Source organism: Pipistrellus kuhlii, unplaced genomic scaffold (genome assembly GCF_014108245.1).
Source record: "Pipistrellus kuhlii isolate mPipKuh1 unplaced genomic scaffold, mPipKuh1.p scaffold_m20_p_5, whole genome shotgun sequence".
Lineage (NCBI taxonomy): Eukaryota > Metazoa > Chordata > Mammalia > Chiroptera > Vespertilionidae > Pipistrellus > Pipistrellus kuhlii.
The window spans coordinates 17,440,527-17,454,101 of NW_023425551.1; the positions used below are offsets into that span (position 1 = coordinate 17,440,527).

The window sequence follows — 13,575 nt, forward strand, 5'->3', positions numbered from 1 at the left end:
GCTAGAGAAGCAGGGAGGAGGGGGAGCCCCGAGCGGTGACGCTCTAGCACCGGAGCGCCGTCTCTATGCTCCCCCGCGTCTAGTCTATTTATTGTCGCGGGGAAGCGGCGGCCGCCCCGGACCCGGAACAACAAAGCGCGAAAGAGGGAGCCCGTGCCTCGGGGGCTCCTAGCAACGGGCCGGGGCGGGAGTTCCATGGAGACTGGAGAGCGCGCCCGCATCATCATCCTCCTCGTCCTCCAGGTTATCCTTCGCGTCCGCCGCCACCGGCATCAGCGCTGCCGCCGCGTCCTTTGCCGCCGCCCCCTCTTCCCACGGTAAACCCGGGGGCGCCCCTCGGGGGGGCAGGGAGCGGGCGGCCCGAGTGCGGGTGCGGGGTGCGGGGCGGCGAGCGGTGCGGGGCCCCGGAGCCGGGCTGCGAGCGGGGCGTGCGGGGGCGGGTCGCCGGAGGAGGGGCGCTCCGGTTGGGAAACGGCTCCGGGAGTCCTGCAGGGACGGACCTTGGGGGATCTCGTTGGGGGCGGCGAGGTGGAGGGTGGGGCGTCGCTGCCGCGGAGCGTCTTCCAGCGGGGTGTCGGAGGAGAAAAGAGGTGTCTCTTTCTCGTGCTCGCCACCCCTGGGAGGAGAGGAGAGCCGGGAGCCGGAGATTCCCTGCCCGCCTGCCCGTGTGCAGCCCTCTCCCGGGGAAGGAAGGGTCGTGCAAAGATGCTCAGGGGGTGCGTTTGTTCCCCAGAAAAACTTGAGTGGCCTCTGCCGCGGCCGGGGTGCTCCCAGATCTCATCCGCGTCGAGAGACCCGCTTTGTTGTTGTTTTTATTAGCCAAAAAGATCAAAAAGATGTGAAGAAGGATCTAGAAACGGAGGAAGAGAGAATGAATTGTGGGTAGGGCTGAGCCAGGACGAGGGTTGGTTGGGGTAAGCGCTTGATAACGGGAAGATCCTAAAAGTGAATGCAGTTGGCAGCGACGGTTTTTTAAAACTCTCTTCTGCCGAGACGATGTGCCTCTCTGCGGGTCGTGTCAGTGTGTGCATTGCAACCAGGCGCAGGCTGCAGCCAAGCCACATCTGTGAGCTCCGAGGCTGCATCTGTCACCTGCGGTTCCCCAGCGACTCTGCCAGTTAGGCGGCGTGGGCTTGTGTGTGAGCGTGAGGAACAGTGTGCCTTCACATCGGTTCAAGGAAAGAAAAGGAAACAAGCTTGGGGTGTGATTTTTGTGGGAAGTAACAATGGCAGATTCTCTGGGGGAATTGAAAAAAAGAAATATCTAAGAAGGTTCGGCTAAAATCTGCAGTTTCTTTGGAAGTTTAAGGAGATGGTCAGTTAATTCCAGTTGAGAAGAGGCTTTGATTATCACTATCTTGTTTAAAGAATTACTGTTTCATTTGGCCAGTGCAATCCTGGTACGTCCAGGTCTATGCTGCCTCTTTAAGCCTTACCATCACTAACTAAAGGTTTTATATTTTCCAAAACTATACTAGGTCAGTGAATGAGATTTTTCCTATGGCATACTGAAAAGGCCACATATACGTACCACAATAATATCGTTTTTGTGTTCAATGGGAACAAAGCTCTGTACATACACTGAAGATTAAGGATGAGAATAAAACTGATAGGTCACCGAAGCACAGCTTCTGTTTTGCTAAGCCTGACTTCTTAAACAAAAAGGTATCATCCTTATGTCCAGCCCTCTCTTTTTGTACACTCTGCCCTCGAAATGAGCCCCAGAAACTGTAATGATCTACTTACTGTGTGTTCCTGAATTTGATGCCGGAATACTCGGGCTTTTTCGTGTAATAGAAGTTCAATGTCTCTTGCTAAAGGATTTTCCTGTGGAAAGTGGTGGGCAGTTTCCTTTAACAAAGATGGGAAGTACAAAACACTGGGAAATTTAAAATTGCATTTTAAGAAGAAAAACATGATATTGTCATCTTTAGGTTAATGAATGGATTGTTGCATAATCTATATAATAAAAGGGTAATATGCAAATTGACCACCGCTGGACCAGTCACTATGCGGTTCACCAACCACCTCTTGGTTCCTTTCCTCAGCCGGCAGACTCCCATCACCTGATGGCCAATGGGGAACTGGGGGCGCGTGGCGGGAGGGGACAGGGCCGCTGCAGGCAGCTGGGGACGATGGCCCTGATAGCAGGCCTGGCCTCGGACTGTACCCGCACACGGCCTCTATCTAGTCTTTTCATATAGTAGCTGTTCTTCTGTAAAGGCTGTGCTGGGAGATGATCACACGTGAGGCTGTTGGATGGGCAGCCCCAGAATTTTCATAGTGTATACGAGACCGTGAATTCAGTCCTCCGTGTCAAAGCTGCTATCACACTCAGTTCACCTGGACCTCTTAGCTGTTGCCTCTGTTCCTTCTATATTTGAATTGGCGTCAAGCCCCACTTTCCACCTTTATTCACAATCCAATTTTTGCTTTCCCTGTTCTGCTGCAACCCTTCCAACATTTGATGTCTTTTTTCCTCACCTTACTTGTGTCCTAATAAAAAATAGGATTTTTTAAATGCTATTTGTATTAGTATTTCTGTTTCTTAGGAAGTTGTCATCATGTGCTTGGTCTGTATATCCTTTTCTTTTCTTTTCTTTTAAATATATTTTATTGATTTTGTACAGAGAAGAAGGGAGAGAGATAGAGAGTTAGAAACGTCGATGAGAGTCATCGATCAGCTGCCTCTTGCAAACCCCCTACTGGGGATATGCCCGCAACCAAGGTACATGCCCTTGACCGGAATCGAACCCGGGACCTTTCAATCCCCAAGCCGACGCTCTATCCATTGAGCCAAACCGGTTTCGGCTGTATATCCTTTTCATTAATGGCACTTCGTGTATTGCATATTCCTTCTGTGCCCCTCCCCTTTATTTGGAGAACTGGAGTAGATATGTCAGATGTTCTGTATTCATTCTGAATAGGTGTTGGTTGTGTAGTACAACAGGTAAGAGCCTTATGCTGAGAATCAAAATACTGTATGGAGATAAGCCATGAAAAATATTTAAATTTTTAGAATAGAAGGTGTTTTAGAAGTTCAGAAGTAATACTGTGATTGTAGACATGGTCACTTTTTTTTTTTTAAAGATAAAAGACTATTTTTGGTTATTTATTGAACCATAGATTTTCCTAATTCTTAGTCTAAAAAACATTTAACATCAATCTTTTCTCATTATTATGCATCTGAATGTTAGACCAAAATTACTTTTTGCCAGATTAGGGGGACAATTGAGGTGATTCCCCAAAATTTTTCTTCATGTGGAAAATTTTTGTGGATGCATACATATATAGAATTTGTTATAAAGCAGAAGAAATACATATAAGACACATAGCTGAATATTTTTGGAGAGTGTTATTTCTTATGGATGTGGCACATTTTAAAATCAGCAAATATTGTATAATACAGTTGAGTGGGTATCAGTGCTGTTTTAGGAGAAGTAGGCCCGTAATAACCTGGTGATTCATTTCATTCTGTTGCATCATAGACCATGTGAAGAAATTAGTGCTATGAAAACTAAAGTTTAAATTGATTTTAGAATAATTTATAGTAGAATGTTCCCATAGTGTCTCTGAGCTAAAACCTCTAGTGTTTTGAAAATTTAGCTATATTATGATTTTTGAAATAATAAATAAAAATTTACTGTAATTTATACCCATACTTTTTGCACCTTTTATAAACCTGATGTCACATCAGGTGTGCAAAGATGGATGAAAAGTGTTTCTCTTCTTGTGCCTTTTTTTGCACTTGTAGATAGCAGAGAAATGACGTGCATGGACACCAAAATATGACAGACAAAATTTTTGAATTTTAAATCCTTTATTACATACTGCTTGAAGCTATAGTTACTGGTGTCAGGATTTCATCCATACCTGCTAAATTAGAAATTTCCTGAGTGTGTGACTGTGGAAAAGCAACATTCCAGAATTATGTCATTATTCTAAAGGAATCGGGTCATATTAGAAATTGTATACATCTGGTTTTATCTTTTGTCATCATGTTGCATATTCATGCGTGTGTGTGTGTGTGTGTGTGTGTGTGTGTGTGTGTATTTTGAAGATTAATGTTAATAGAAGGATATATTTCTATTTTACTTCAGGGAGTTAATCTAGTGAATGAGGGCAACTTTTAGGCATCTAATTAGTAGTCTAATTCTTGATCCTTAAAAGGTCAACTTTTTATACTAGCTGCTAGTTATAAGCAGCAAACATTTCTTGAACATGGTTAGAGTTTTTGTTTTTCTAACCAATTCAAACAATAGAAATAATGGCTTACTGCCCTGGCCAGTGTGGCTCAGTTAGTTGGAGCATAGTCCCGTAAAACCAAAAGGTGGCAGGTTTGATTCCTGGTCAGGCCACATACCCAGGTTACAGGTTCCATCCCTGGTTGGGATGGTTGAGGGAGGCAGCTGATCAACCGATGTTTCTCTCTCACATTGATATTTCTCTCTCTCTCACAAAATAAATAACTAAATAAATAACAATAGCAGTAGTAATAATAATGGTTCATTGCCTTGAGTAGATACAGTATTCTTGTCACAAGACTCCCAGTTTGAGAAATTTCAAAAGGGTGAAATTATATACATATCTGATGTCTTTCAGGCCACTTAGTAACAATCAACCTTTTATTTAGAAGAGAGATTGTGTGTGTGTGTGTGTGTGTGTGTGTGTGTGTGACTGTGGAAAAGCAACATTCCAGAATTATGTCATTATTCTAAAGGAATCGGGTCATATTAGAAATTGTATACATCTGGTTTTATCTTTTGACTAAAGGGTGATAAAATACAGAATTTGCTTCAATGGCTCGTTTTATACTGGAAGCAGACTTCTGGGCATCCCGTAGTATGTTCAAGAAAACACACACAGAAGTGAACTCCGGGATGGTTCAAATCAGAATTCATGTAGGAGTCAATAATGAGATTTTTGAATTTCACCCTCCAAAATGCAGCACAAAAGTTTGCCTGGTGACTTGGACCATACAATATTTATCCGTCAAGAGAGAATACTGAAAATCCCATTGTGTGTTAAGGACAGAGATTTCTTGGGACATGTATGGATGGGTGGCTTTAGTACTTTGTGTTTAGCACCATAAACATCTGTCTATAGACATCGGTCCATGGTATGCTTTTGTTTTTTAACTCACAACTTTTAAAAAGATGTAAAATGTTATTTTATTAATTAAATGGTGTTACTCTTTCTCTTTCTGATAAATTACAACTATTTTCATTGAGACAGAACAGTTTTGATAAAAGTTAGCTATGCTTTCTTAGAATTGGTGTGGAGTTTTAGAGTATGGCCTCCGAATACAGCCTGCTTGTATCCAGGATGGTGGCAGTGCTGCTTACCATGGCCTCGAGCAAGTTACCAAGTGTAATGCTGGGAACAGTGCTCATCGTAGTGAGGTGGAAAAGTATCCGCTGGTCCTAGAAGCCCTGGTACTCGGTAGTACATTAAAGGTGAACCATTAGATCGCTTGAATGCTTTGTTTCTTTGATTTAGAGGCTTTCTATGAAAGCATTGAAATTCTTTGTGAGCACTGACTGCTCGACTCATCTCTACTCTTAGACTTTGGTAGGGGAGGGGGAAGCACTTGCTTTAATTTTTGAATTGTCACACAGGCATCTGGTTATCACTTATGGCAGATGGACTAAGTAAAAAGAGACATCTCTGTTTCTTAGAAAAGGAAGGCCAACAAAGCCTGGTCTGGCACTGTGTTGAAGCTATTGAAATGCTATTTCCCTGTGGACTTGACTGCTTATTTAGTTGTATGGTACCTCTGAATAAAAGCAATAGACTCCCAATGGTTTCATTTAGCAGAATTAGTCTTTCTTTAGAAGACACTATTTTTTACTTGTATAATCTTAAATGATGGTAAACTTGAAACTTGGTATCATTGTCAAGCCATTTAACTTGAGTTTTCTGTGTCATTATAAAGGTTCTAGATAGTGGCTACCTTGTAACTTTAGCAGGAGCTGACACTGCTCCAGGCTCCAATAATTCAAGTGGCTGGAGAATGACTGCATGAAATTGCAAAATTATACTTGTTTATGGTAAGACTGACACCAAATGCTCAGCTACCTAGCCAGGGGAATAACTTGATGATTATAGCTTTTTTAGGCTGCTATTGAAATGGTTAACAGTTAAGTCCAAATATTTTAGTTTAGTTTTAGTTTGTACATTTGAAACTGCTGACTAGAAAATGAATAATTATGCTAAAATACAATGAATTGCAAACTCTTTTATTTTGGCTTCTATCCAGGTCTTGGTTTTTAGTTAAAATAATGTCTGTATAAAATATGTGTTTTAGAAATGTATATAAAATATGTTATTAAAAGAATATTTTGCTTTAAATGTACAGGGGTAAAGTTTTATAATTTCTCCCATATTGTACTGTTTTTATTGGTTTTAGTTGGTCTTTATACCCCTCCCGAAAGTAGATTGACAAATATGCTTGTATTTAGAGTGTGGATTTGCTTTTCTGTTTAAAGAGAGTAATGTCTACATTGATACTGTTGATTTATTAGAGTAATAACTGCATTGGCCAGAATAGATTTAGTATTGATGTGATATTATTAATATTATTCCCATAGCCATCATAGATTCTGGATCTAAAAAATACAGATAAGCCAGGAAATGATTATGGCTATTTCACACACACACACACACACACACACACACACACACTCTCTCTCTCTCTCTTCTCCTCACTCTTCTTCCCGTCCTTCTTATCTCCTCCTCTCTCTTCTCTCATCGCTCCCTCTCTCTCTCCTCTCTCTCCTCTCTCTCCTCTCTCCTCTCTCTCTCTCCTCTCTCTTCCCTCCCTCTCTCTCCTCTCTCTCTCCTCTCTCTCTCTCTCTCTCTCTCTCTCTCTCTCTCTCTCTCTCTCTCTCTCTCTCTCTCTCTCTCTCTCTTTCTCTCCATTAGGGTTTTTTAGGAAAACACATCTCCAAGGTGTCAATACTATTGTCCATAATAAAGCCTTCTGTTTTGAGATAAGGATCTAACACATTGTTAATGTTTCCCTGGTGTCCTTTTCACCACACTGTTTCAGGGACAGGTGTTGCTATCCTTTAGATATAAAGCTAATAAAACCACTATGTAACCTAAAAGAGCAAATATGAAGACGGGTATTTCGTTTTTTACTATAGTCAATTCTGCACCTCAGCTAAGATTCGTGGTGAACCTGAAACTTGTGGACCAAAAACTGACTAATTCTTTACAGATTACCGGATAATTTTGTTAACCACAAAGTCTTTTTTTCTGACCTGCTCATGGCTACAGCATGTTTCTTGGGTATCTCCAGTTTCTTGTGTGCAGGTGCAATCTAGTGGAGTTGGAATGAGCATCCATCATTGTTCATGGGTTTACCACATCCCAGCATCTCCACTGGGGGCAGGTTAGGTGGTTGTAGGAAACACAGCCATGTTGAAGACAGACCCAATTCATTAAGCCTTCCTCAACACAAGTTTTATATGCTAATCTCAAAGGCACACTAGATTTTTTAGCTCAGTTCTCTACTCTTTTTTGGTGGTGGTGATAGGGGGAGCCTGAGGTAAGTGATGTGACATATCTTAACACTTCACAACTGACAAAAAGCTGTATTAATGGTTTTATCATTTTCTCAGCAGCATATTGCTATTATAAATCTTTAGGTCAATTTGGCAGAGAAAACCTTTGGCTAGCCAGTAATCTTGAAAATTCTGCTTCAATATGTAGAGTAAAATTACTTGGATAATTGTTAATTTGTACGTGCATTAAGAATATCTGTCTTTTAATTTACTCTTTCTAGGCTTTTTGTTTTGGGCCTGTTGGAAGAGTTTCAAATGTCTTATATTCTTCATTTATCTTGCATTGTATTCTCACCTCACTTTGTAAAAAGATGAGTAAGAGTTTTATCAAACCCTGTTTAATAGGAGGGTAGCTGTGCTGAAAGGAACAGAGAGGTAGCCAGTCTATAACCAGCTATCATGGAATGAACTTAGCTTATGGGTGAGTTAGGACCCTTGGGGAGAAATGGAGAGCAAACTCTTAGAGGAGGGAAAAAGAAATATGTATCAGAAGTGCTGAGGGTCTATATGTGTGTGTTTTAATTAAATTCTTTCCTTACATTAGAAATGTATTATATTTCTGTATCTGTCAAAGCTCCCAAAACACAGTTGCTCTTCAGGATTTGGGGGTCAAAACTAAAGCCAATTATAAATGTGCTAAGCAAAACATACCAGAAAGTGAAATCTATAATATTAAAAGTGTGATTTGGTAATTAGACTAGACAGCCAGACGTCCTTCCATACAGCCTTCTGGACGAAGCCAGGGCTGTGAGGGAAGCCCCGGTCCCGGGTGCCAGAGGGAAGCTGGTGTAGGCAGCCAGGGGAAGGAAGGCCTACTCTTGCATGGATGTCACACATCAGGCCTCTATTAAGGAAATAATAGGGTACTGTTGGAGAGCTTGAGTGGTTTGGGCCTATGGAGATTATTATTATAGTGAAAAATGTCTTTATTCCCACTGTTTCCCCACCCCAACGATTCTTTCTTTTAATTGCTCTTCAAATATTCATTTAATTCATAACTATTGAGTTGATGACCAAGTGCCCCTTGTTAAAACAAATCTTAAAGAAACACGTTTATATTAAACAGTTCTCTTCAAGGATCATGAGACAGTTATAACAGTATCTTTGCATTTGCTGTGCCCTCTATTTTGGGGGTCTTTTCTCTCAGTTTTTCATATTGCCTGGCTCTTTATCCTTCAAGATCTAACTGTAAGAAGAATTTCTCATCTTTGAGGAAGTTCAGAGGCCTTCCAGGATCATTCTCCTGAAGTTCCTCTTGTGACATCTACTTCCTTAGGTCACTTTCTCTATTTTAATTACTTCTCTGTTTGTTGTCTGTTTCTTCCACTGGAATACAACTTCCATGGGTGTTCCTTATTGACTATTTTGTTCTGAGCTTTTTCCCAGTGTCCAGCCACATTAGTTGTATTCTAAATGAATGCAATTATGAGTAGTAATTTAATTGAAGGAGTGGAGAAGGGCATCCTAGGCAGATATACACTCAGAATAGGGTCTGCTATTGCAAGAGGATTGGTAACTTCAAACTGCTTAAGTGTACTGAAAGTAGAAAAGGTTACAAAGGTATATTTGGAAACGTGAAGCTCACTGAATTTATAACAAAGCAAGTAATAAATAATAAATAAATAAATAAATAAATAAATAAATAAATAAATAAAAAGATAGTAGGAGCCATAAACTCATGTATAGCAATTGAAGCCTGAAAGTTGAATGAAGAAAAGAATTTACTGGTATCTAGTGATCTTAAACCTCAGGGGTCTTAACTCACTTGAGAATATGAAGAAAACAATGGCCTCCTCAGGTGCCACATTCCGATTTTGTGTACATATATAATTTCAGGGGTTTCTCGCCCTGGAACCTATGGTTGAGCTTTCAGGCCTGAAATGAAATTTGGTTAATTAAGAACTTCCAATTTAAGGAGTAGATGGTAAAGTATTTGAGCTAGGAGGAGAATTTAAGATGAAAGGTGCCTCTGAAGCCAAGCCAAGGGTGGGGTGTTGTCAGAGGGAGAATTTTGAGAATGAGGGGTTCCCAGTTATGCCCTGGAGAGGTCAAGTAGGAAGGAGTTTCAACTGTGACTGAATTAAGCCAACAGCCATTCATTGGTAACGTTTTTTGTCATGCAGAGGCCAAAGGCAGATTGAAAGGAAAATTCTGTTATTTTGACTTGTTGTGGTATGGTGTTTCAGCCCAGTGGTTCTTAACCAAGTGCCCATTAGAAACAACTTGGAAATTTTTTAAAAATCAGGGCCCTACAAACCTTAGTTAAATAATGCTTTAGGGGTTGAGCTTCTTCATAGTTTTTATTTCAACTTCTTGTTAAGAACCAATGTTCAAATCAGAATACTTCCTTATCTCTCTTGTTATGTGTTCTTTTAGTTGTGTGTTATTATTTAATTGCTCAGTTTACTATTGTGCTACTTTTAAGTCATTGTCCTTTAGTCTTTCTCATAGAACTTAGTTTCCAGCATAAAAAAATTTATGGCTTTCTTTTGATGTTTAGCCAAGTTCTCCATTTTTATCATTTGAAAATCTGACCAGTTCTGTGTAAAACCAGAAATTCTTAATTGTGCTTATATATGGAAAGTGTATTTATTCTGTAATCCTGTTTGCTTTTATTTATGTTGCATTTTTTACCAAATAGTAAAAACTTAACTAGAATAGGTTGAACTCTTGAACTTTATACAAGGAGCTGATTTCATAATCTTAAATTCCTTTCTTTTATAAAATATTTTTCACTGATATAGAGAAAGAGAAAGGAAGAGGGATAGAGAGATAGAAACATTGATTGACAGCTTCCTGCACCCTCCCCCCTCACTGCAGATCGAGCCCACAGCTGGGGCATGTTCCCTGATGGGGAATTGAACCAGTGACTTCTTGGTTCATAGTCGCTGTTCAACCACTAAGCCACACCAGACAGGCTTACCTTCCTTTTCTTAACATGGCAGTCATAAATGGCATAGACCTCTAACACGTTGTCTAAATTTATACAGGCATTTTATATGAAAAGTAAACCTATAAAAGCAATTGAAAGGAAACTGTAAAAATAGGAAATTTCACTGTTATTTTTTCACGTTGTAGTGCTTTCTCTTGATTAAGCTTTTGATGAGCTATCAGCAGTTCAAGTTTGAGCCTTGCATTCACACATTTTTTTTTTTTTTTAGTTGATTTCAGAGAGGAAGGGCGAGGGGGAGAGAGGAAAAAAACATCAATGTTGAGAGAGAATCAATTGATCGGCTACCTTCTGCATGCCTCCTACTGGGAATCCAGCCTGCAACATGGGCATGTGCCCTTGACCAGAATCGAATCTGGAATGCTTCAGTCCCAGGCCAATGCTCTATCCACTAAGCCAAACCAGCTAGGGCTCCTTTTTATTTTTAAACATTTATCTAACCATGGAAGAATGAAGGAAGGAGAATAATAATAGTAACAATGAGAATAGTTAAATTTGAATGCATGTTACCATGTGCAGGTACTATGCTATAGGCTTTGACATTTCAGTGTTTACAACACGGATAATGTTTTTTTTGCCTTATTTTGCTGGTGAGGACATTGAGGCACAGAGGCATTAAGTAACTTACCCAAGGTCATAAGACTGATGGTAACATGGTAGAGTCTAGATTTAACTCAAATAATCTGCCCCAGAATCTGAGCTCTTAAATGTGTGTGTGTGTGTGTGTGTGTGTGTGTGTGTGTGTGTGTATAGATACTGCTGCTTAATAATCTCAAACTAACGGTTAAGCTCTTACATACATTATATTGAATGTGTTTAGTGCCTTGGGAACTATGCCAAGGCTAGTGTACAGAAATAAGATTTGATCATACATCTGGGAAGATTGTCAACCAAGGAAACATATATAAATAGAAACATTCACTAGATTGTGGGAAAATACAGTGATAGCGGTATGCATAGCAACATGGTAATGGACTCCAAGTAGGGATACTCTGCCATAATCTTGGGGATCAGATATCTTAGTCCCTTTTATTTCTTATTTTACCCATCGTGGTTTTAATTACCTTCTATACTGGGGTTTCCAAATTTTCACCTCCATTCTAGACATAGACTTATCCTGAGCAATGAACTCTTATCTGATTTTTCTGTCTCTCCTCTTGTATGACTCACAATTTCCTTTGGTTCCTCAGTTCTAAAACAGAATCCATACCCCTCCTTCATTTGCCATCTCCCCTGCAAACCTGCTCTCCTCCAGTGTTTCTGTTCTAGCCAATAGTATCTCGGGCCACAAACCTAGAGTCATGCTTCCTCTTCCTTGAGTCAATCTCAAAGCTCTGTTCACTCTGTCTCCAGAAAATGTCTCTCTTCTCTCTGCTTCTTTCCATTTTCCTTCACCCTGTCATCAGCCTACTAGTCATCTCTCCTGGGACTGCTGTACTGTAGACCCTGACTGAGTTTTCTGGCCATTCTTATCTACTAGCTCATTCTCCTGTTACAAAAGCAGCACTGATAGTTTTTAAAAACATTGTCATCTTTTGCTTTGCTTTTCATTTACCGTGCTCTTGGGATAAATATGAAAAGTTTTAACATGGTCTAGAACTTATGATTTGATTCCTCCCTGCATTTCCAGGCTGATCTTATGCCAATTTCTCATTCACTCTTCCTACTCTAGCCATGCTGGCCCTCCTTCAGGGTCGAACAGTTTATATTTTTAACTCACCCCAGAGCTGAGAACATCTGCTATACCTTTTGCCAGATCTTGTTTACTGCTGGACCCTATCCCCTAGCGCTCTAAGAATGCTTAGATTTCCGGTTCATTGTTACAGAATGGATTGGGTAAAAGTGATGCTGAGCTACAGAACAAGTGGGAGTTAGCCAGGTGTACAACTGGGGATAGATCATTTTTAACAAAAGAATAGTATAAGCAGGCAGAATACAAATATTTCTTCACATGGAAGAGCCTTTATAAATCAGTAAGAAACCTCAGAAGGAAAATGAACAAAGGATATGAGATAGTTAACATAATAAATAGTAGTTAGTAATATTTGAAAAATTAAACCTCTTTCGCATTCAAAGAAAATTAATCAATTTAATATTGCTGATTTTTATAGCTCAGGTTGTCAAAGGTTTTTACAAAGTCCTTTGTCGACTAGATATGACAGCATATAATATGAACCCAATCTTATTAATATGCACAGATAAATATGTAGATTTAGCAGCCTCAAAACGTGTCAATATAAGCATAGAAAAATATTAGTAATTATCATTGTGGTAGAATGATGGGTGACTTTTTTTCTTTCAGTATTTCTTATGTAACCAGAAAATGATATGCTATCTTCTTTAAAAGCCATACATCAAGACATTAATTTGAAATACTAAATCTGTCCAAATTTTGCTTTTACATAAGGACTCAATATGCTTGATATTTGAATCCCCAAATTTTAGGTTATATTCAGTAAAATATATTTCTTGTTATCTCTAACTAGACATTGCTTCAGATTAATATTAATGTTAGCACTGACTAATATGACATTGTTTTAATAGAGCATTTTTAATTTGTGAGGTGCTTGTTATTCTGTTAAGACAATTTTGTGAGGAAGTGGGGTTTGCATTTATACAAGAGAGGATAGAAATAGTTTACAGTTGACATGTACCTTCCATCAGGGTCCACATCTTCAGCATCCAAGTTTTATTCCACTAGGCATACACTGTAGTATAATACATTCTGAAGTAGTGGAATTCTTTTTAAAAAGAATATATGTTTATTGATTTCAGAGAGGAAGAGAGAGGGAGGGAGAGATAAAAACATCAGTAATGAGAGTGAAATCATTGATTGGTTGCCTCTGGCACATCCCCTACCAGGGATCTAGCCTGCAATTTAGGCATGTGTCAGGACTGGGAATCAAACCATGACTGCTGGTTCAAAGGTTGATGCTGTACTGAGCCATGCTGGTTGGCCTGAAATTTTAAGAAGGCTGCTATTTAAACATCAATATGAGATGAATATAGGTTTAAATTAAATATTAAGTTTAATTTAACTTACCAAATTTTCATTTT

At 39.7% G+C, this 13,575-nt stretch overlaps 1 protein-coding gene across 2 annotated transcripts in view; it reads left to right on the forward strand.

Annotated features, from left to right (window-relative positions):
- TBPL1 (TATA-box binding protein like 1) overlaps window positions 1-13,575 on the forward strand; it is a 27,159-nt gene continuing 13,584 nt past the window's right edge. Inside the window, exon 1 of one of the 2 annotated variants that reach the window (XM_036415080.2) lies at window positions 1-317. In XM_036415080.2, the coding sequence (XP_036270973.1) occupies window positions 196-317 (122 nt within the window). In that variant the 5' untranslated portion in view covers window positions 1-195. The remainder of the gene's footprint in view (window positions 318-13,575) is intronic. The other variant, XM_036415081.2, reaches the window with a different exon arrangement.